This window comes from Xenopus tropicalis, chromosome 3, assembly GCF_000004195.4.
Source record: "Xenopus tropicalis strain Nigerian chromosome 3, UCB_Xtro_10.0, whole genome shotgun sequence".
In the NCBI taxonomy this organism is placed as follows: Eukaryota; Metazoa; Chordata; class Amphibia; order Anura; family Pipidae; genus Xenopus; species Xenopus tropicalis.
This window is the reverse complement of record NC_030679.2, coordinates 87,772,687-87,797,231: the sequence shown is the minus strand read 5'-3', so window position 1 is coordinate 87,797,231 and position 24,545 is coordinate 87,772,687. Positions and strand designations below refer to the sequence as shown.

Here is a 24,545-nt window from a genome sequence, read left to right as displayed (position 1 = left end):
AGTTATGGGGTTTGAACAGCCAAAAAGGCCAGTAAATGGTACGATCTGTAGCAGGGACAACAGATACCATAAATCAATGCCAGCATATGTATTCCCCTGTACTAAGAACAATTCTTCTGGGATACTAGAAACTGTCAGGCTGCTTTATCTGCTGAGATAAAATGAAATATCATCCAAATTGGCATGAAAAAGAGGCAATAATGTTTAAACTAATTATAAATATTTTTTTATTCAGAAAATCCAGAACTGTAAGTTAAATATATTTTTAAAGGAGAAGGAAAGGTAAAAACTAAGTAAGCTTTATCAGAAAGGTCTATGTAAATACAGCCATAAGCATTCACAGAAAAGCTGCATTGAGTCCTCTATCAAAAGAAACACAGTATTTATTTTCTTCTTTTGTGTACACATGTTCTTCTCTCAGAAAAAACAGCACATGTCTGCGCAGCTCGTTCCTCTCTCCCCTTCCCCTCCCTTCTCCTGCTCCCCCTTCCATCTGAACTCGCTCTCCCTCACAACTGTACTGTGTAATCTGAGCTACCAGCAGCTAGAGCTGCAGCATGGAAGCTTCTGAGACCAAGCTAAAATGGCAGCTGTTATCTTAAACAAACAGAGGGAGCTTCTAGGTCTGTTTACTCAGGTATGGTAAAGTTTTCTGCAGAATAAATATAACATTCTAGCTTGCACTATTGTGACTAATCTAATGACAGTAAAATGGCAAAAATGAATTTATCCTTAAGGTACTTTTGATTACCTAGGTATCTGGGAAAGGCACACTACCTAATATATCACAGAGAAAATATGTATGGTTTTTATCGTTAGTGACATTATTGTTATTTATGCTTTTAATTTTCAAACTGGAATCAACCAAATATTAGAGAGACCCAACAGTCCAAAATTATTCTTTGCTCTAGAGTTACATAAATGCTGGCATACTATTAAAAGCATAGAATGGAAGGTCTGTAATTCCCTGTAGACTTTTCTGTAATATGAAAAACAAATTGTACAATGTCCCTTAGGTCTTCATTATCTAAAGTGTTTGCTTGACAGAAATGGGAATTTTAGCCTTTGGTGTCTTGAGGTGAATGGAACTACAGTTTCCTGTGTTAACTTTTTTATGCATTTAACAGATGTGCAATGTGCAGAGCATTGGTATGCCCGGACTCAAGTGATTTCTGAATGAGCACTAAGGGGCACAAATCAGCACCCCTTAGTGCTATAGTACATGCATCCAAGGAGTTATTAAATTAAGCACAATTATACTGTATTTTCTTATGATTTGTTCTGAAGACGGGAACTATTGAGGCGTGAGAGTTATTCTTGCCCAGTTTCCTAATTTTGGGACATATAGTCAAGCAATATCTGGGGACCCAAGGCTAAGAAACAGGGCAGCACAGCACAAGAAATTGTTGAGGGAAGCCTTATTAACAGCACAGTGCTAAGAAGAAGGAACAATTCCTTTGTTTCTTGTAAGAAATGAGAACAGTAAAAGGAAAGTTAGGCTTAAAAATAATATATGTTTGCAAATAATAGAAATTTTGTATTTCCTCCCTAAGCCCCTGTTGGTCTGCAGCTTTGCCAATATGTTGTTTAGATAGCACACTTAGGATGCTACATACATTACCGCCCCCTGATGGCTGCCCAAATAGACAGAACATCACTCTGTAAAACCGGGTAGGAAAATTAAACACTTTTGTATGGCATGTATAGTTTCCTCAGCTCCTGTCGCACTGAGTAGCAAAAGAAAGACATTCTCTAGTACGTGTGAATTTAGGCAGTAGGATGCTGTAGAAATAGGTATCACAGGTATATATTTGGGCTCTCAGGTACAGTGGCAGTATAAAGGCGAGTTACAAAATATATAATACATTTTTACCATATACATAGCCAGTGTTTGCAAATCAAATTGTTTGAGAGAAGCCACCCTGTTCTAAATAATGGTTATTTTGCTGTGTAGAGAACAATGAATGATGTTTAATCTGCTTACTTTAAAACATAGAACAATTGAACAAAATACCTGTACCTAATATTGCTACATACAAAAGGGAAATTTATTAAAGTAAGAACATTTATTCTTCTGAATAAAGTTAAGAATTATTTAATTAAGTTATTTATAACCACATTTTCTATATAACAAGCTGTAGTTTATCATTAAGCCACAAGAATGAAATTAGACAAAAGCTACCATATCAATTCATTAACACAATGCCAACTAAGGTTAGGTGCTGTCAAAACCCACAGATACGCAACTACTGCTGGAATAACCGTAAAAGGATTAGTAATACCATCATTATCATTTATTTTTATATTGTCAGCAAGGTAAACAGTGCTTAACATTAATTTATAACAATCCGGGGTCTTACAATAATTTAACAAACAAGGGTTAGAGTTAAAAGAGGATTAGGGCCATGACAGATGGGGAGATTAGTCGCCGTGCGCCAAATCTCCCTTGTCGCGGGCGACTAATCTCCCCGAAATGCCATCCCACCGGCTAGAATGTAAATCGCCAGTGGGATTGCATACTCAGCGCCAAAATCGCTGAAGTTTCCTCTCAAGGCAAATCCTCTTTTAACTCTAACCCTTGTTTAAAGAGGATTAGGGCCGTGACAGAAGGGGAGATTAGTCGCCGTGTGACAAATCTCCCTTGTTGCGGGCGACTAATCTCCCCGAAATGCCATCCCACCAGCTAGAATGTAAATCGCCAGTGGGATGGCATACTCGGCGCCAAAAACACAGAAGTTTCCTCTCAAGGCAACTTCTGCGATTTTGGCAAATCACCACACCGCGTATGCCATCCCACCGGCGATTTACATTCTAGCCGGTGGGATGGCATATGGGGGAGATTAGTTGCCCACGACAAGGGAGATTTGTCGCACGGCAACTAATCTCCCCGTTTTAGAGGGCCCTATTCAGAAGAGCTTACAATCTAAAGGGTTAGGGTACATTTTCAACATAATAAATATGGAAACAATTGATGAATTGTGATGTTAATGACTGATCAATCAAAATAAATGAAATAAGCTTCCCTAAACAGGTGGGTCTTTAGCCTGATGTCCCACGGAGCAGTTTAGTGGCCTGCGATAGATCTCTGCTATCGAGGGCGACTAACCGTTGCGAAATGCCTCTCCACCAGCAACAATGGGAGTTGCGGTGGAAAGCCCTTTACATCGCTTAAGTTTTCCAAAGTCGCACAAATTTGCCTGCAGGAGGAAACTTTGTGTGACTTTGGAATACCGAATGGCTCTGTCGGACATCAGCCTAAAGCTGGCCATACACGCACCGATACTATCGTACGAAACCTCGTTTCGTACGATATTCGGTGCGTGTATGGCATGTCGGCGAGTCAACCGATATCGCAGGAACCTGCTGATATCGGACGACTCGCCGATCGGCCAGGTTAGAAAATTTTGATCGGGCGCCATAGAAGGCGCCTGACCAAAATCTGCCGTCAGGGCTCAATCGGCAGAAGGAGGTAGAAATCGTTTCTGCCTCCTTATCTGCTGTTTCAGCCCTGACTGTGTGTGGCGGATCTGACGATGTTTCGTTAGATCGCCACGTGTATGGCCAGCTTTAGGGAGTTTTTGAAAGTTTGAAAAGAATGGGAAGGCTGCTGGTTAGGGTCCTTAAGTTTAAATGATTTAAATTTGAATCAAGAGGAGATTGGGAGCCAGTGAAGGCATATGAATAGGGAAGCGGCTGAAGTGGAGCAGTGTGATAGATAGAGTCTGGCAGTAGCATTTGGAATTTGAGTTGTGAAAGGCAATATGTTGGAATGCCTGCAAGGAGTAAGTTGCAGTATTAAAGATGGAAAATAATAAGATTCTGAATAAGTGTTTAATTTGTTGTATCCAAACTGAGTTAAGGGCATATTCCAAAAAAGTGACATTATTGACTGTGAAACCAGAAGGAAAGAGGAAGATGTTGGAAGAAATATAATAAGTTCTGTTGCATTCTAAAACCAAAGAATGTAAGAGTTTTGCATGCATTTTATTAGTGTACTGTTACAATTTCACTGGTAAAAATGGTTTATGTTTCTCAGGTACTACTAAAGTATGTATATGTAGCCATGGGGGCAGCCATTCAATTTTAAATTGGACTATAGGACATAGCAGATTATAGATACACTTTGATTTTAGTTCTTCAACTGGAAGAATTGGTGTCAAATACCATTTATGGCTTTGTATAGAACTATAAAATGAAAACTTTTCATATATAAAATAGGGCATATGTTGCCAAGAAATGTTTTTGCCAGATGAACAGATACAAACTACATGTAAATTAAATTATTTTCACTTCATGGCATTACTGGTTCTTAAAAAATTTGGTGACTTCTTGGGAGTTTAAACATAATAAGAAGTCTTTCACCAGCCATGGCCTCAAGATCAGAAATGTCTATGTACGTAATTGTGGTTTACCACTGGATACAACCAACTAACCAACTCCATCCCACCCATCCAATTTATATTTGGTTTAATATTTTTTTTACATTAACAGCAGTTTAATCACTCAAATTTTTAAAGTTTGGCAAGGAGCCATCTGTACTGAATGCCCCCTGTTCAAAGAATTGACTCCTATGGCTCCTAGTGTTCTACCTTTATTTATACTGCTATGGAATCTGCTTGGCCTAATAAGACTTTCTTACTTACTTTTTTACATTTTCTCTTTTTTCAGGTACTCAGCCTGGTTCACAGGACTCCTTAGCAGATTCTTCCTTCCTGGATTGTTTTCAGTCTGAAGATTGTGATTCGGTAACCCTAAGCACCGCCCCCTCTAAGGTGGAAAATAATCTCTATGGACATTCTTCACTCCTGCCATTTAGACCAATATTCATTACCCTGCATTCTGACTGGAATACATCTGTTGCAGACTGGGGTGTAGCCTGGGAAGCCTTAGTGTATGGCTCTGTGGGTCTTTTTGGGTCAGTCGCTCTTCTCTCCTTTCTCTCCCTTTTTTGCTTGGTGTTCCGATGTCCTTCAGGAGGCCACTATTTAGCTGTTTTACATCTGTTTTTGATATTTGTAGGGAGCAGCCGGGCTTTTTCTCTCTTCTATGATGCATATGGGCACCAAGAAAAACTACCAGTTTTTATTGCTATACTATTGCATGAACTGGCCTTTCCTTGTATGACAACAAGTTTCAGTATTGTCTTCCTTCTGCTGTCCTCAAGGTGTCAGATGCAGCGCTCAACTCCAAGCTTACTCCGACTCTGCATTTTATCTGCTACAGCAGTTCTCCACTTTGTTGTCTCAGCAGGAGCAGTGATATTAGTTGATGTCTTACAGAAGTTTGCCTTCCTTCTACTTGTATCCCATGGAGTCTACATAACTTTGGCTGTTCTTCTTTCTCTTTCCTTCTTTGTCTTTTGTTGTATAGCAAGAGTCCAAACCACTCAGATTTATGATCTTAAAAATTCAGCTCCTCCTGTAGAATATAGTAGTGGGTGTCCTTTTGCAAACTCAAAGGACTGGAGTCGAGCAACTCACATTGTTGTGATTGCTTCCATCTTTAGCCTTTTAAATGCCGTTCTTCAGCTGTATGCAATGCTTTATGCCATGGGCTATGGTGGATCAATTGTGTTTGGACCTTGGACTTGGTGGGCCTTCCAGCTCAGTTCAAGCCTATGTGAAGTAGGTGCATGTCTACCCCTTGCTGTAGTTGGTACCTACCCCCTATTTAGTTCTAATGATATTGGGAGGAACAATTGCTGGACAAAGTTGTTTTGTCTTACTCCTGGTCACGTCACAATGAAAGCCAACATTCTTCAAGCCAATTCTCAGTGGTCCTCATCCCAGCATGAAAAACTGCTCATCTGTGATACTATAATTAGAAGTGACTCAGAGTTCTTTCCCCTTTATACATTAGTGGAGAAACGAATGAGCCTTGGAGAAGACATAAGCTTAATCTACAACAGCACTAAAAGCCTTGAGGTTCAAGGTTTGAGTCTTCACAATAGCTCTAAGACGCCATCTTTTATTAGTGTACAGGTGGACAGTGACTCAACTGTTGATTTTCAGCCCCCGTCACCAATCAACTTGCGTCGTAGTATTGATGAGGCCCTATTTAGTGAAGCTCTAATACCCAAAAGTCTGTTTCATGGCACAGCATTGTCCAGCAGCTTGTCTCTCACAATCAAGAGTACTACACAGCTGGAAGAGAACATTTTCAAAGAAAAGGCCTCTGACAGGGGACTTTACCGAACATCTTCCTGCATGGAGATGGACACTGGTTTTCCAGCTACAAGACCTGCTGCCAACACTTGCAGACAGGGCAATTTATCTTCCCCTTCTTCACAGATATGGAGAGGCAAAGAAAGCGCCACTAGCTCTCTGTACAAGGTATCTCAAGATGGATCATCCTTGGTTCTTTGTTCAAGTTTTGACAATGCAAACTCCTCCACCTACAGCTATGAGAAGAAACAAGGATGTAGTCAGCAGTCAAAGGGAATGTATCATACTTTGCTTCCTCCATCTCAGGAGTCATTGGATATGACAACCAAAAAAGAACATACCCTAAGTGGTGACTTCAAAGATGTATTTGGGCCTATTGATGCACTGAGTGTTAGCAGTGACACTATAGACCTCTGATGTAGCTCACAAACTGTATTAATGGAAAGGCCGTATACAAAAACTTAAAGGTGCACCTTATTACTTTTACAAGGATTCATGAGACAAGAGTGCATACATGCCATTTCTTTTTGGGATTAGATTATTAATCAATTTGTAAGATGAAATGGCAAATATAACATTTAAATTGCTACTGAGCTTTCCAGTGCTTGAATATTATACATAAATATTGCAGAACATTTACAAATCTTTATATATTTTTTATTTTATAATGATATCATATATACAATTTAAAAACAATATTAGGAATGGTTGGCTATATTTTCCTGCTCACAAGTTAAAGTTAATTCAAATCCTTGTGATTTAAATCACTGTGGCTTTTGTGTTCATACCCTTGTCAAAGTGGTGTGATTTCCTTATGTAATCTATGGGTACAGACGACATATCAAAGTATCAAATCTTTATTTGGCCAGCTTAGAGAACTTTACAAACAGAAAAAAAAGGTGACTTGTTAATTGAGTGTTAGAGGGTTAATATATTCTTATGTGTATTAGAAATTTGTATTTATTAAAAAATAATGTGGTGTTACCATGTTCAGCATCCATAGCATACACACCAATACACAAATATATTCCAAAAAGAGAAAACTTATGCTGGGGGGAAGATTTTCCTTAGGATTGTACAATCAAGTTGCTAGACACGTACTGACAAACTCATTTTATGGCTTTTCAAAAGTTATTTGTTACGGGTGAGAGTGATCCCTTATCCGGAAACCCGTTATCCAGAAATTTGCAAATTACGGAAAAGCCATCTGCCGTAGACTCCATTATAAGCAACTCATTTTTAAAAATTGTAATTATTTCCTTTTTCTCTGTAATAACACAACAGAACATTGTACTTGATCCCAACTAAGGTATAATTACTCCTTATTGGAGGCAAAACAAGCCTATTAGGTCTATTTAATGTTTAAATGATTTTTAGCAGAATTAAGTTATGGAGATCCAAATCACAGAAAGATCCCTTACCAGAAAACCCCAGGTCCCAAGCATTCTGGATAACAGGTCCCATACCTGTAATCATTTGGCAAATACCAAATTGTATATTTTAGATTAACGTGAGTGAAGTTATGAACTGATTCAAACTTGATTTATTTAGCTTTATTTCTGAAAGCAAATATGTAGGTTGTATATTATCCACTTACTCACTGATAAGGTCCTATAAAATTATACACTCATAAAAAGAAAAACACATTTGTAACTTGCTTTAAATAAACAGACATTCCACACATTTGAAAATGTACATGCAGTTTTACTTGCTGTGTCTATCTTCTTGACACCTTTAGTACCTTAAGGGCAGTGGTACACGGGAAGATTAGTCACCCTGCAACAAATCTTCGTTGTCGCAGGCAACAATCTCCCTGCAATGCCATCCCACCAGCTAGAATGTAAATCACTGTTGGGATGGCATACACGTTTCTGCCGAAGTTGTCTTAAGAGGGAACTTTGGGCGAATGAAGGACATCGCAGTGACGCGTATGCCATCCCACACGTGATTTACAGGCTAGCCAATGGGATGGCATGGCGGGGATATTAGTCACCCACGACAATGAAGATTTATTGCTGGGTGACTAAACTCCCTGTGTACCCATGCCCTTAGCGTAAAGACACACGTAGTTACTAGTAGAAGCTATTTTTTCATGGTTACTGAATGCCAGAAAATACCCTGCCATAGACAATACTGAGAATTGCCTCTGCTAAAACACATGTAGAGACTGTTATCAGTAAATGCTCAGCATTGTCTATTTTAGTAGTGGCAGTAACAAGTAGCTGCTACTAGTAGCACTAGCTCTGTGTGTCTTCACCCCTAGGGTTCTATATTCAACGTGGTCCCTTCAGCTTTATAGCTCAGAAAACTTTGCAGCCTCTCCTAGATAAGGAAGAGTTTGTTTTTGCACAAAAGTTGAACAAAGGCTAACCAGTACGATAATATATATATATATATATATATATATATAGTATGTATATAGTAAGTATGAGCTATAAAAGGGATTTGTGATACTGTACCTATACAAGAACGCAAAATTACCTACAACTATTAAATTGTTTAGCACTATTCATTAAGAGTGACTACAAATATGCTTTTTAACATTTTGTAATCATGGTATAAAGATCCTTTTGATGCTTGCCCTTTACTCAGTTGATATCAAACAGGGTTTCTTAAATATTGACATGCTGGCAAAGAGTTCAGGTCATTTCAAAGTTGTAAGTTTTTGAAAGTTATGTTGAAATGTACAAAATACTTCCATCTCCCACCACATATTGTATTCCTTAATGACTGATCTGAAATGTGAACTGATTTATTAATAAAAGTATTTTCAGACAGGTTGGATGACTTGAAAAATCTGCTGATTTAGAAATAAATGTGTCTAGGTGTGGTTTTAAACACAGTAAGTAAGAGCCTAAATGATTATATAGTAACTCCCCACTTATAATATATACATTGTTAATCCAGGTGCAGTAACCCACAACAACCAAGATGTTTGCTTTTCAACAGGTGATATAGAACTGTAGCAAACTTTTCACCTTATATTACTTAACCCTGTAAGAATCTATCATGATGTGCAAATTTATAACCTTGGGGACAAAAGGAATAATTTATGTACTGTTGACACATTTGTGAAGTGTCAAAAAAATTGCCAGAACTTGGTCTAACCTACACTGTAGCGTTGAGCAGCTGCTACAAGCACCCATTATGCCTGCGCTTAGGGCTCTGGCACAAGGGGAGATTAGTCGCCCGCAAAAAAATCTCCCTGTTCGCGGGCGACTAATCTCCCCGAAATGCCATTCCACTGGCGAAAATGTAAATCGCCGGTGGGATGGCATACGCGGCGGCGCGATTTCAGTGAAATTGCGGAAGTTGCCTTGAGAGGAAACTTCCGCGATTTCACTGAAATTGCGCCGCCGCATATGCCATCCCACCGGCGATTTACATTTTCGCCGGTGGAATGGCATTTCGGGGAGATTAGTCGCCCGAGACACTGGAGATTTGTCGTGGGTGACTAATCTCCCCGTGTGCCAGAGCCCTTATTCTAACCTACATTTTAGAGTTGAGCAGCTGCAATAGATGATAAAAGTCATTATTTGCACACAATAAGAAAGGAAGTTCCAGCCCATATAAATAATTAAAAAAAATATGAGGTGTTAATACCAGACTTTGGTCAAAATATGTAATCTCATGTGCCATGTCAAGGCCCCCTATTGTACATGAGTTTTACACTGCCTATAAGTATACTAAAGCTGTAGGGCATTTAAAATCATTATTTTTATTATCCCCCAACAAACAGAGATAGGACCAATATAAAGCATTTGGCAGTTATGTAGGAGCAGCCAGTATTCAAGGAAAAGGCTTGTGATGAAACTACTCTTTGCCTATTGTTGTAATCGGAAAACCGAAGCTACTCCATTGTTTGGTCCATGCAAGGTAGGTAATTAGATTATATCCCCCTGCATAACGAATGTTTACTTACAAAACCGTAACAAAATGGGTGAAGGAAAGGGTTTCTGTGCTGATAATCAATACATGCCTCAGTTTCCCTTCTTACGAAATAAGAAACAAAAACCATGGAATTTTTTTGTGATTAAAACAATAGGCAAAAAAGTATGTTCAAGACAAGTTCTATTCATTGCATTCATGTTGAACATGTGTTTAAATTTGCTCATTGCAAAAAAAAAAAAAAAAAAAATGAATAAAACTATGACACCAGAATTCCGTGGTGATGAATATGTAGAAGTGCCATAAGCACAATGATTCTCATTTCATACCCCCCCACCCAGAATACATTTGAATAATTCTTGCAGCCCCATATTACTTGCTTATTAATAAGTTCTCACAGGCATGATTGCAACTTAAAACAGGTACTGTAAGTAAACTTATGGTGTACTAACAAAACATGATAGGTGCGTACTATTTATGTAATAAAAAATAAAACTCTGTGTTATAAGAAAAATATCATTTTTATTCATGAAGTTAAACATAAAAATACATATTTTGTTGTAAGTCATCCAGCTGGGATATCACTGTAATGCAGTATTGTATCAAGAGTCCTCTTTTTCCTGGAAACTAAGAGACAGAAGGAAAATATCTTAAGATAGCATAAGCAACAGACCAAAGAATGCAAAAAAAACAGAATAAGCACATTAAATTATATATTGCCAGGGTTCCCAAAATATCACAATAACAGCAGGCACTGACAAATCAGTGTCCTTTGCAACTTGCTCGCAGTTTTGTGGATGCTAATTTGCATAAGTGTTGTTAAATCATCTACAAGTTGCTACGGTATAAGTGAAAATTGCACACTAGCACGTGATTCATTAAGTAACAGCCAATAGCATACAGAAACACAACATAACAAAAACAACAAAAGATGGCAGAGATTAGTAATGAAACATCAAAATAAGAGAAGTTTGTCTGTAGTGTTACCGGCAATTGACGCATGTATAGAAGACTGTCTGACCCTCATCTGCAGAGCGCATCTGTCTTGTGTGGTAAGCCATCCTTTCAAACCCACAACGAGAGCAGCGCCTGTCAATCTGAGACAAAACCAAATGTGTTGATACAATGTAAGGACGGCATATCCAATTAGCTTAAAAATGCTGAGCATTCCCTTAGTTTATTACCAGGGGGCCTTTCAGCTCTCCAGCCTCTTCTGTTTCATTTGAGAGTTTGATGGTATCAAGTTTATTGAATACAACTGATGTTTGAACACACTTTCCCAAGAACTCTACAAGAAGAGGTAAAAATCAGAAGACTGAAACATAACAATAGTCTACTTTAAAAGAAGCGTTTTCCTGTATCACCCTACAAGGTAAGCTAAAATTTGGTGCTGGTACAAATAATTCACAACAGGTAAGCATCACAGTGTGGGCAAGTATTCATAAAAGTTTAAAGGAGAAAGGAAAGGTTAAATCACTGGGGGGCTGGTGCTCCTGTAAGCAAAAAAACACACCAGCCTGGGATTCAAGCAGGCAAGTCCTCTTCCATAATCTTTTCTTTGCATGGGTATCAGGTAAGTGATCTTAAACACTGAGGGGTGCCTAACATTTAGAACCCCCCAGGGATTTTAACTTTTCTTCTACTTTAAAGGAACAGTAACACCAAAAAATTAAAGTGTATAAAAGTAGCTAAGCTATAATGTGCTGTTGCCCTGCTCTGGTAAAAGTTGTGTGTTTACTTCAGAAAGTCTACTATAATTTATATAAATAAGCTGCTATGTAGCCATGGAGGCAGCCATTCAAAGGAGAAAAGGCACAGGCACTTAGCAGATAACAGATAAAAACACTATTGTATTCTACAGAGCTTATTTGTTATCTGCTATGTAACCTGTGCCTTTTCTCCTTTTTTCCAGCTTGAATGGCTGCCCCCGTGGCTACACAGCAGCTTATTATATGAATTATAGTAGTGTTACTGTAGCAAACACACCAGGTTTACCAGTGCAGGGCAACAGTGCATTATATTTTTATTACTTTAAAGCTCTTTCATTTTTTGGTGTTACTGTTCCTTTAAGGCCCCAGTATCAACCAATATAACCAGAATTGGAACAAAAAAGACAAAGGCATATCCAATGAGTCCACCTAATTGCTATGTGTCATATCATCTTCGGGAATCATCTCACATCATCTTTAGATACAATAGCTCACTGTTAGTCAGTACTAAAGAACCTATAGCTACATTATCATTATGTGTTTGAGGGAGGAGGTCCAGCAGATAAATACTTGTTAAATTAATGGGTGTGCTGAAACACTTTTGGGTAATTTATGTTTTATTTTTAAAAAAAGTTAATTCACCAGCAAACTTTCCTGCAGAGTAGTGCTTTTTACAGCAGGACACCTTTGCTGGCACAGTTTTGTGGTAGCTCTCTACACTGAATATAAGATATGTGCTATGCGTTGTTTAACTTAGAGCTCTGTTTACTTGACAGAAATACACAGACAGATGCCCAGACACAGATACAGTATTTAATATTCTTTTAGAATGAATGTCTGAAAGATTTTCTGACCAGTAACATGTGTACGATGTGAGCAGCGAAGGCAGGTGACTGTATCCTGAATCCCAGGGGGAGGCAACACTGAGCCACAGTCTGAGCAGAAATCCGATACTGAAGAAAAACAGGTAGTAGAAATATCCATCTTACGGCAGTAGAACGACACTAGATTTCTGTAGTAGGATACAAAGTGAAATTACTGTAGGTTTTTGTAAGGCCATAAATGTTAAGCTGGCCATACATGCACCGATAATATCATACGAAACCTCATTTCATACGATATTCGGTGCGTGTATGGCAAGTCGGTGAGTCGACCGATATCGCAGGAGGCTGCTGATATCGGTCAACTCGCCGATCGGCCAGGTTAAAAGATTTTGATCGGGCGCCATAGAAGGCGCCTGAGCAAAATCTGCCGTCAGGGCTGAATCGGCAGAAGGAGGTAGAAATCCTACTCCACTAACGTTAAGAGGTGAATCATCAGATATGCAGGTAGAAACAATAAAATTCTACCCTTATCTGTTGCCTTCAAAGGCGCCTGGTCAAACTTTTCTGCCTGCCACATTTATGTTTTACACAAACTTCAGATAAGGATATTCATTTAGTGCCCAATTTAGGACAACCCTGATGCTCCAATTTTTATGAAGAGGGGCTAGTTACCACTTTGCACTTCTACCACATCTCCAGTGTTGTGACTCAATCTTCCTCTAGAATACATTTTTGAGGGACGAACACAACTAACACAACTAAAGTCTTTCCCATAGATTGATCAATGTTTAAAGCGAAAACCTATTGTTCTTAGCGTTTCTTTAATGCAAGCAATGCATTTGTATTGAAGAGAGTGTAGACCACTAGTCCCTAGGCATGAGCCAGAGTCAAATGTAAAAAGACTTGGGCAGCAACACAAGCATCATAAAAGGTCATGCAGGTGCCAAATAAGGGCTAATATTGGCTATTAGGCAGCCTCTATGCACATTATCAGCTTACAGGAGGCTTTGTTTTGTAGTACAGGTATAGGACCCATTATCCAGAATGCTCGGGACCAAGGGTATTCCGGATAAGGGATCTTTCCATAATTTGGATCTCCATACCTGAAGCCTACTAAAAAATCAACAAAACATTAATTAAACCCCATAGGATTGTTTTGCATCCAATAAGGATTATTTATATCGTAGTTGGGATCAATTACAAGTTACTGTTTTATTACTACAGAGAAAAAGGAAATCAGTTTTAAAATTCTATATTATTTGATTAAAATGGAGTCTATGGGAGACGGGCTTTCCGTAATTCGGAGCTTTCTGGATAATGGGTTTCCGGATAAGGGATCCGATACCTGTACATTTTCTTTTGTTCAACCAAAAATTTCCACCAACCCAGGAATTTAAAAATAACTACCTGCTTTGGGGCCACAGGGAGCAACATGCTGCCCATGAGCCACTGGATGGGGATCGCCTTGCTGCAATGTAAACTTGTAGGAATTATCAAAAGGAGATGGCATTTTGCTTAAAAATTCACGTTTCAAAAGCGAGAGAGAAAGGGCACATGGTTTTCCACTAAACCAGATAAAAAGGATAAATAGCTTCCCTAATTGATTTAACCATCAAGCTCAGTGCCAAAACACTGGATCACGCCAATGACTGACTTTTTGCAAATCAAAGGGTAGATTTACCCATTTGTGGCCAGATTACCTTTTCCAAGTACCAACTAAACCTTCTTAGAATAAAGAAACAAAGTGACAATATAAATTGGGTGGCGCATGCTGCAGGCCAAAAGGGAATAAGATAGTACAGGTATGGGATCTGTTACCTGGAAACCCACTATCCAGAAAGCTTTAATTATGGGAACCCCATCTCCCATAGACTCCATTTTAACCATATAATGCAAATTTTAACTAATTTTCTTTTTCTTACATTTTTCATATTAAACAATGGCTTGCACTTGATCCCAACTAGGAAACAATTAATCCTTACTGGAGGCAAAGCAATCCCAATGGGATTATTTAATATTTAAAGGATTTTTAGTAGACTTAAGGTATAGAGATCCAAATTACAGAAGGATCCCTTATCCAGAAAACCCCAGGTCCTCAGCATTCTGGGTAACTGGTCCCATACCTTTATAAAGCAACATTTTTCCAGACCTTGACAAAGTCATCATATATATTTAACCTACAAAACCTGCACATTGCTTTAATTTTTCACTTAAACTATATTTATTATTTCTAATATAGTAATTATGCTGGCAAAAAGCACATATGGCCAGAAAGAGATAAAAAGCAAACACCAAATGGATCGAGTTGTGGAAATCTACTTATGTCTAGTTTCAACTATAAACAGATATATTTATGTAAACGCAGGAATTTTAGTATAGTACTGTTCTACTGAAAACATTATATCAACATGCAGTGTTACAATAATGTCCTTTGTCTTCTGCTGCACTTTAACAAAATGGCAAAGCTTATTTAAAACTTCACTAATACCATTTAATGGGAGTCTCCCAAGGTCTCCTTGATTTATGAGTGAAGATTCTGTCATGATTTGTATGGTGTAGTTTTTATTAATAAATAACACAGTGTACATTGCAAATAAATCACTCTACCATTTAAACTTTTATTCTTGAACCAATCATTTTTTTTTTTTTTTTAAAGGAACAGTTCAGTGTAAGAATGAAACTAGGTAAAATAGATAGACTGCGCATAATAAAATATATTTGTAATATAGTTAGTTCGGCAAAAATGTAATCTATAAAGGCTGGAGTGGGCAGATGTCCAACATAATAGCCAGAATGTTACTTCCTGCTTTCAGCTCTCTAACCTCTTAGTTAGTCAGTAACTTTAGGGGGGCCACATGGGATATAACTGTTCAGTTAGTTTGTGAGCAAGCAGGTCAGATTCAATAGCAAACTAACTGAACAGTTAAGTCCCATATGCCCCCCCCCTCAAGTTACTGACTGGTAACAGTTTAGAGAGCTGTAAAGGAGGTGTTATGGCCATTATGTTAGACATCTGCTCACTCCAGCCTTTATAGATTACATTTTTGCCTAACTAACAATATTGAAAATATTTTTTATTTTGCGCAGGCTATTTTACCCAGTTTCATTTTTACACTGAACTGCTCATTTAAGTTGTAATGTTGGTGTGTAGGCAGCCATCTCAGTACATTGTGCATGACCCTGTGGTTTCAGAAAGGGCCAGCACTACACAATGGAACTGCTTTCAGATAAGCCAGTGATCCCCAACCAGTGGCTCAGGAGCAACATGTTGCTCACCAACCCCTTGGATGTTGCTCCCAATGGCTTCAAAGCAGGAGCTTATTATTAAAATTCTGGTTAGGAGGCAAGTTTTGGTTCATAAAAACCCAGTGTGAGTGCCAAACAGAACCTTTTGTAGGTTGCCAGTCAACATAGGGGCTATTAAGTAGCCAATTATAGCTCTTCTTGGCACCCCCTGGAACCTTCTTCATTCTTGTGTTGCTCCCCAACACTTTTTCCATTCAAATGTGGCTCACGGGTATAAAAGGTTGGGGATCCCTGAGATAACCTATTCTTTCTCCTACTCAGTGTAACTAGAGAAGTTATGGCTAATGGTTGCCTTACACGGGCAGATTTCAGCTGCAAATTAGGGTCCTTAAGACCAACTCAGCGGTTTATCTGCCTGTGTATGGGGACCTTTAGATAGGCCTCCCCGACTGAGATCTGCCCAATTTTTGGCTAGATATCGATCAGACAGGCTTGATTTTTCATCGGATCAGGGACCACATCGGCTCATTGATGCAGTCCTTGCTCTGACTTTTCCTTTCCCCTTCATTGCAATGTGATCATTTGGCCCTAGGGCCAAAAGACTGCATTAGCACGCCCACAGAAGGTAGGCATATCAAGGGAAAGATTTGCTCATTTGGCAACCTCACCAAACAAGCAAATCGTACCATGTATGTTTACTGCTAAATTACTGAGGCGAAGTTGAAAAAACTAGGGATGCACCGAATCCACTATTTTCTGATTCGCCCAAACTTGGCCAATACTGAACCAAATCCAAATTTACATATGTAAATTAGGACACGGAAGGGTTAAGAAGAGCTACACGCTGAAAAAATTTCAACTTACGTGCTTGTGACAAAAAGTTACCGTATATACTCGAGTATAAGCCGAGTTTTTCAGCACCAAAAATGTGCTGAAAAATTAACCCTCGGCTTATACTCGAGTCCCTACAGCTTGCACCCTCTGCTACCTGATTCCCTGTGTGCTCGTCTGCGTGCCTCTCCTTCCTGGCTACTTGCCCCGCCCCCGGCGTGACATCACACGCCTCATCGCATTAGACACGCCCACACCTATTCAGCACTGCTCCGTTAACTTTAAAACAGTGAGTTTTATGTGTTCCTTGCATTCCTCTTGTGGTGCTGCCGTCCCCAGTGTTTCTGCCTCCCCCTCTGCCTAACCTTCAATGTAAACGCTCCTCTTCATGTGTGGCACATTCATGTGTTATTGTAGCTGCCCTGATGGGGGGGGGGGGGTGGAAGCTCCGGGAGGATGCGGGTCGGAGGAGGGGGCAGAGCCGGGAGAAAATTGAAGGCAGAGAACAAATGTGCTTGAAGTTATATTCACTTTGTTGAAGGTTGAGGGTCAAGGCATAAACACTGAAAATGGATGGCAGCATCAGACGAAGGACTGATCATGGATGTGGGGGAGTTGGAAAGCTGGGGGGGGGCGAGTTGGAGTGCATAGGGAATACATAATGCTGAAAGTTATTAGTGAATTAAGCAGAGCTGAAAATCTGTGGCACAGATGGACAAAAAGGGGTCATTTTTTATAGGTAAAACTTCATAACTCCCTGAGGTGCTGGTGATGCTCTAAATGATTTAAACAGCCACCCTCCTCCACCCAGAGGGGTTGCCTGGGCGAGCACTAAGTTTCATACATGTAAGCATTTAAAACCATGTGCTAATAAGCCTCCATTTATAATTGTGGGTTATGTATGTACTGGTATGTGCTATGCACTTATCCCATCTCAAACTAAAAGATTAGAACTGTTCAGGGCCAAAATGTAGCATGGGATGGGAAATACTGTGGCTTTCATGAAATGCTGGGGTTCAGTCACTGTTATAACATGCAGGTGCTATAGATGGGAGCCAGTGTGTTTGTCTTAAACCATTAGTGTACTTGCAACTAATGTCATTTCCCACCATAGGCTTATACTCGAGTCAATAGGTTTTTCCAGTTTTCTTAGCTAAAATTAGGTACCTCGGCTTATATTCGGGTCGGCTTATACTCGAGTATATACGGTATGTGATTTTAAGGATTCAGATTTGGTTTAGCCAGGAGCATGGATTCGACCGAATACGAATCCTGCTAAAAAAAGGGCAAATCTTGCCTGAATCCCAAACTGAATTCTGGATTCGGTGCATCCCTAAAAAAAAAATCTGAAGCTTTTTTCAGTTTGCCTTAGAGGGCTAATCAATAATCAACTAATCCATGAACTGACCCCTTAAATGTGCAACATACCCATCACTTAATCATCCATGTGGATTTCTAGTGCTCTATTTTTAATCATGCAGAAGACAACACTTCCAGTTCCAAGTACTCCAGCAAAGGCTAACATAGTTAACTTTTCCTTGAAATTACTGCTATTAGGTGCAGAATTACAACCCATCGGATCAGTCCACTGAATTTTGCACACATGGCTCATTTGTACTTCCAAATAAGTTAAAGATAACACCCCCCTCCCAGCAGCTGATCATCAGAACAATGGGAAAGTAGCAAGATAGCAGCTCCCATTAGATTTCAGAATAGCACTCAATAGTAAGAAATTCAAGTCCAGCTTGGAACTCCACCAGTTACATGGGAGTAGGAGAAACAAAGTATACCATGAAAATTATGACAGTATCCCTTTAAAATTATGGTGAACTTCCTCTTTGAATTGTGACCTGTATGAGTAGTTAAACTGTTGCTGTTGGTACTTGCTAAGTCACACCTCCTAGCATTGTCAGCCAGCTAACAGGGAAGCAAGTTTGAACTCTCTGTTGGCTACACAACACCACTGACTTTTATCTGACTACTTGTACCATAAATAGACATCATTGCTGCACCCCAGTTATCTGTACTTGTTTCAGCTCTCCTGCAGACCTTCTTATCCCTCCTCAGCCTAAGGCTGAAGACACACAGAGCTGCTTAGTAGCAGCTACTTGTCACAGCTACTAAACACCAGAAAATACCCTGCCATAGAAAATACTGACTCTGCTAAAACACACAGAGAGGCAATTATCAGTAAATGATCAGCATTGCCTGTTTTAGTAGCTGTGACAAGTAGCTGCTACTAGTAGCTCCATGTGTCTTCACCCTAATGGTCTCCTGAACTCTAACCCTAAGGCCCCACAAGGTGGCTTATACACAGGTTGACCATCTGCCCATACGCATGAAAAATCTTGTTTCTGCACCCGGCAGCATGAAATCTTTCTGGGTACAGGCACACTCAGGCAGACCTGATTCAATGCTTCAGGGGGCAGGCACAATCAGAAAAATGTTTAAGCGTATGGGCGGATTGTCAGCCTGAGCTTATACGCAGGCTGACAATCCATCTTGTGGGGCCTTACTCTAAGGGCAGGGGTACACGGCGAGATTAGTTGCCCGGTGACAAATCTTCATTGTCGTGGGCAACTAATCTCCCCGCAAAGCCATCCCAGAATGTAAATCGCCAGTAGGACGGTATATGCGTCGCTGCGATGTCCTGAAGTCGCCCAAAGTTTCCTATCAAGGCAACTCCGGACGACTGCAGGACATCGTAGCGACGCGTATGCCATCCCACCGGCGATTTACATTCTAGCCGGTGGGATGGCATTGCGGGGAGATTAGTTGCCTGCAACAATGAAGATTTGTCGCTGGGCGACTAATCTCCCCGTGTACCCCTGCCCTAAGGGTGAAGACACATGGAGCTACTAGTAGCAGCTACTTGTTGTGGCTACTAAAAAAGACAATGCTGATCATTTGCTGATCATTTACTGATAATTGTCTCTACGTGTGTATTAGCAGAGGCAATTCTCAGTATTGTCTGTGGCAGGGTATTTTCTGGAGCCATGAAAAAGTAGCTGCTACTAGTAGCTCAGTGTGTCTTCAGCCTAAACATGTAACCTTAGGGTTGGTAATGTTAGGGTACGTGCACTTATTATGTATATGTTTTTGTATGTATATGTGTATTTATAAGTTGCCAACATATTCTGCAGCGCTGTACCCAAATGTGTGGATACACTGGACAGGTTTACATAGAAAGCATCCAATAACAGAGGTCCCTGCGCAAAAGAGCTTACAATCTGTTCTGATAACTGACACATAACAGTAAGAGTAGCATGTATTATAAGCAAATTGCAAGAGGTTGTTGTAATAGATATATCTGAGGGCTGCCCTACCCACAGAAGGTATTTAACAAATCTTGGCATTCTCTTACCCTGCCTACGGCCCTCTGGGACAAGCGCTTGCACCTCCAGCAACATGCAACACATGACAGAGTAAAATATCAGCTGGAATCGGCAAGTTAAGCAATTAATAGCCCATTTATAATTCTCAACAATCGGAAAAAACACATTCATAGGAATCACCAGAAACTGCCTGGCTTTAGTATTACCAAAATAAAAGCACTCGCAAACCATCATAACACGTTACACAGCAACTTACATGTTTCGCTTTCCCTCTCACTGGGGGAAGGGACGAAGAAACCCGGACGGACCAGCAGGAAGTTCCATGTGACGTACAACGTACCGAGGAAGCAGCTCCTTTCCCCAAGGGACTGTAGAGGCGGGGTGGCTGCGTCTGACAAGAATAGAGCGCAAAGTAGCCTGTTTTCCTGTGCCCTTTCCCTACGGTGCTTAGGGGAAAGGAAGCGGAACGGTTCTACTCTGGACCTTCGTTCCCGGCGGATCCTGTTTGTTGGTGCACAAGGTCTGTTGCGGCCGAGGAGGGAGGATGAAGCCTGGGCAGAGGGTTCTCTGAAACCTCATTTGAACAAGAAGCGAGATATGGAGGGGAAGCCCGGCCTGCAGACGGTATATCAGGCTGTGCAGGCCCTGTACCACGACCCGGACCCAAGTGGCAAAGAGAGGGCCTCGCTATGGCTGGGGGAGCTGCAGAGATCGGTAAGAGGCGTGGAACCGACCCTCATAGGGGAATCCAGCAATGTAGATAGAAGTATTTCCAAAACTGGGGTCTGAATCCCTAGGGGGGCGCGGTGAATGTTTTACACAATATTCCTGACGGCCAGAGGGAATAATCTAAATATTCTCTATGTAATGCTGTCCCTTTCTATAAATCAGCTGGAAAAACCCGGTAACAGAGGCAAATACGTACGTGTATGTGTTCACGTTCTCAGATCTTGAAAGTCCAACAGAATTTTTTTGGACTTCTGTACATATCTAGCTCATAGATAAAAGCCAACGGGTATGTGTAAGCACCTAGTTGGGGGCGTTTGCTGCAGGTATTGTAGATCCATTTCTCTGCTTAGTTGTAATATCTTTGGGTTAAAGCTCCCGTGGGGTATGCACCTGAGAAACTTGTTCTACTGTGCTTATGGGCAGAACCTGCAGGGCAGGGTATTAATCCATTCTGAGAGTTCATGCCAAGAGTGGCAGAAGCTGGTATTGTTGGCAATAGTTACTAATGAGTCAACCAGGAACTAAATAAAAAAAAAAAAAAATAGGCCGCAGATCAATTACTTAGAATTGCCCTGCTCCTGTAAAGAAGTCTTACCCAAGACATTTTTTTAAATTTAAGTCATAACCCCCCTATATAATTGTACTGGGGCTAAAGTGCCAAAAAGTGTTCTGTAACACTATGCAGTGCAGTTCTAAACTGTTTGGTAATTAAAGCAGAAAAATGTAATTGACGTTTCAATAATCAAGCACCTAAACCTTAAACTTCGCCATTACCCTTCTACAGTCCAGGCTCTTCTCTGGCTTTAGTTTGCTATGCATTTGTTATATTTTAGAAATTATTTCCACTATATTGCAAACAGAAAGTATGATGGTGTGCTTTTGGTATAGCACATTCTTAGCACCAAAAAACTAAAGACATGCAGTAAATTATTTAGTAGAATAAAGAAGCACAGAAAAGATTTGTTTTAAAAAAAAAAAATAATAAACGACCTTTGTTTAGGTAAGGGAGTGTTACTTGCTAATCATGTGCGTGAGTCATCTTACTGTCTCCAAACAAGTTTATGACACTGATTTAAATACACAGATTCAGAACACCAAGTATAATTTAACCTAATGCCAGACACATTGACACTTTACCATATGGTCCAATTATTGAACCTCTCCGTGATTTGGTCACACAACTGTATGGTCCAGTTGCAACTCACTTGGTTTGCAAAGATTTACATAATCCAATGGCAGGCACAAATCAAATGCAATTTCATTAAATCAACTGCTAGCCGCTCTAGATAACCATTGCCAACCATGGCATTGAAGGGTTCTACAGACAGGTGATTGGTAGTCAGAGCTCTCCAAACCAGCAATATGGATTTGACTGCCTTATTCTGTGTGCAGCTTGCTTTAACATGCATTCTGTCACAACCTCAAGCAACTTGGTGCTCCTTGCGGCAAATTCATGGGCTTTTGCCCTTTTTTTTTTATCTCTAAAAACACAGATCTAAGGGCTCTGGCACACGGGGACAAATCTCCCTGTTCGCGGGCGACTAATCTCCCCGAAATACCATCCCACCGGCGAAAATGTAAATCGACTAATCTCCCCGTGTGCCAGAGCCCTAAAGTGGCAGAAATCACCACTTCACATTGTCAATGGTGGCACTTATCAGATGAATTTTGCTAGAAAACACTTTCTCTTGCATGAGCCTGTACGAACTTGTCTATGATTCTACTGAGCCTGGCACTTTTAGTTGCCCTACATATAAATGTAATTCTGGTGAAGTAACCATACCTAGCTGTTTACAGAAACAGACTCAGATGGATCACATCCAGTAAGTCTGAGCACTGTAAAATAATATGTCAAGGAAAGGGTGCCTTGTCAACAGTGAAAGGCTGGCAGCAGTCAAAACCAACAGACTTGCTCTCCAGCAGTGGGGAAGAAGGAATGCTCAGGCCAACACAAATCGGAAACCTCTGGTTTTTGAGGCTTGTTGGACCATGGTCACCCTCCTATTTCACTTGTGCATGTTTACACAGTGCAACTCTTTCTCAAATTCAGATATTTTCTCAAATACAAATTCGACACAGTTCCCTAAACACATTACAACAAACAGCACTAGATTAGTCAGAACACAACTCGCTGTCTATTACTACGCAATATAAACATGCTACTAACCTGATGCTTCCCACAGTGTCCCAAAAGTTCTAGTTAGTAGTACAAATTAAATTAGCCTTGTAAACCCGTACAGTGAGTAACAGCCCCAATACAGAAAAACAAACAAATGCATAAAACCAACATGTTCTATTCAAGTTCCTTGTAGCCTGTGTCATTAAAAGTACCCACCAACCATCAAACTCTCTGCCATCTCTGCTTTTAGGTTTTTTCAGGCTGTCAGACTTCCCATTTTGACATTATGACCTGAAAAAGCTGGTTGCTTTAATGGACTATTTGGTTTTTGCCCGAGGCATATGAGTGAATACAAATAGAATTATTTTTCAGTCCCGCAATAAGCAACAGATCAAAATGCGGCACAGGTATGGGACCTGCTATCCAGAATGCTTGGGACCCAGAGTTTTCCATATAAGGGCTCTTTCTGTAAATTGAATTTCCATACCTTAAGTCTACTAAAAACCATTTAAACATTACATAAACCCAGTGAGATTGTTCTGTCTTAGTTGGGATACAAGCACAAGTTACTGTTTTATGATTACAGAGAAAAAATAGAATTAACTTTCAAAAATGGGAATACTTTGATTAAAATGGCAATGGCCTTCCCTTAATTTGGAGCTTTCTGGATATCAAGTTTCTGGATAATGGATTCCATACCCATAATATATAACTAATTGAAAAGGCACTGTAGAAGTGAAGGTGAACCTTAAATAAATATCCATAATAAACCAAGAGTGTTACATTAAAATGTTATCTGCAGCAGATGGGGGGAAGCAACATAGGATTTAAAATAAGGGGAAAACTGTAGCCTGTATTTTTTTTTAACATTTTCTTTGGCAACCCCTCTGATAATATGTTATATTGTACAAAGGGATACATTAATTGGCTATTGATGATGAGATGGGGCAAGACTAGTCTCACAGCTAATAACCATTTGGCATGAGTAAATCGGAATGTCAATGGGTGGTTTTCAGCTATAAAGGGCAAAGTGTGCATGATTTGGTTTAGCAATAGTACCAGTGGGTCCAGGGAAATGATAAGGTTAAAAGCCTAGCCAGACTCTACCTCTTTAGTTCTCCTTTAAAGAGAGAAGGAAGCAACACATCTTCCCAAACTGCAGTGCATTGTAATACCTAAATTTGCGCAACAGAACCAGCATAGTTACATTTTTAAATGGCCCTGTGTTTGACATTGTCCTTTTTTGATTTCAGAGCTTCAAGCACTATAATTAAGGGGCATTTTTGTTTTTTATCTTTTGTTTTTGGCACCCTGAATCCATAGAACAGTGCTGTCCAACTTCTGTTGTACCAAGGGCCAGAATTTTTCTGACCTACATGGTGGACAGCAGATAATGGAAGCCAGTTTTGACCACTCCCCTTTTTTAAATCACACCCACTTCAAGCCACACCCATGTTATCACAAGAACTTTTAAGACCATACCCAAATTAATGGCGGCAGGGCAGCAAAAACCCTAATGGTTGGTGCTCACTGTATTATGTCATATTAAGACGTACCCTTAAATCCATATGCCTCCCCTGGGGATAGCAATCTACAGCACATAATTACACACCTTAGGGACCATATAATGAACATTTCCAAATGCTAAAAAATTTTACCAAAACAAACCCCTGCCAGGTTTACCTCCCACAGGCAACATA

General features: G+C 40.0%; 3 protein-coding genes across 5 annotated transcripts in view; 2 read left to right on the top strand and 1 right to left on the bottom strand.

The window, feature by feature from the left end:
• Positions 1–8,944, top strand: part of prrt4 (proline rich transmembrane protein 4) — a 28,471-nt gene extending 19,527 nt beyond the window's left edge. The window contains exon 3 of the mRNA XM_018092364.2: positions 4,669–8,944. Coding sequence (XP_017947853.2) covers positions 4,669–6,581 — 1,913 coding nt within the window. The 3' untranslated portion in view covers positions 6,582–8,944. The remainder of the gene's footprint in view (positions 1–4,668) is intronic.
• A 1,610-nt stretch (positions 8,945–10,554) lies between these two features.
• Positions 10,555–20,529, bottom strand: znrd1 (zinc ribbon domain containing 1). Of its 2 annotated transcripts, none has more exons than XM_002931837.4 (5): positions 20,254–20,529; positions 12,616–12,773; positions 11,237–11,340; positions 11,040–11,149; positions 10,555–10,679 (listed from the first exon to the last, which is right to left on the bottom strand). In XM_002931837.4, the coding sequence occupies exons 2-5, from the start codon at positions 12,743–12,745 to the stop codon at positions 10,655–10,657; spliced, it is 369 nt and encodes a 122-aa protein (XP_002931883.2). In that variant the 5' UTR covers positions 12,746–12,773; positions 20,254–20,529; the 3' UTR covers positions 10,555–10,654. The 2 variants fall into 2 exon arrangements, with proteins under 2 accessions (XP_002931883.2, XP_004913117.2); XM_004913060.4 differs by lacking the exon at positions 20,254–20,529 and adding an exon at positions 20,027–20,153.
• A 27-nt stretch (positions 20,530–20,556) lies between these two features.
• Positions 20,557–24,545, top strand: part of tnpo3 (transportin 3) — a 44,418-nt gene continuing 40,429 nt past the window's right edge. For both annotated transcript variants that reach the window (XM_031899096.1, XM_031899095.1), the window contains exon 1: positions 20,557–20,711. In XM_031899096.1, coding sequence (XP_031754956.1) covers positions 20,595–20,711 — 117 coding nt within the window. In that variant the 5' untranslated portion in view covers positions 20,557–20,594. The remainder of the gene's footprint in view (positions 20,712–24,545) is intronic.

Excerpts from the sequence above, each read along its gene's own strand:
- znrd1 (XM_002931837.4), bottom strand. The coding sequence starts at position 12,745 with ATGGATATTTCTACTACCTGTTTTTCTTCAGTATCGGATTTCTGCTCA. Across the intron at positions 11,341-12,615 it reads ACATCGTACACATGTTACTG|AGTTCTTGGGAAAGTGTGTT; the intron begins GTCAGAAAATCT and ends CTCTTCTTGTAG. Across the intron at positions 10,680-11,039 it reads TATACATGCGTCAATTGCCG|TTTCCAGGAAAAAGAGGACT; the intron begins GTAACACTACAG and ends TCTGTCTCTTAG.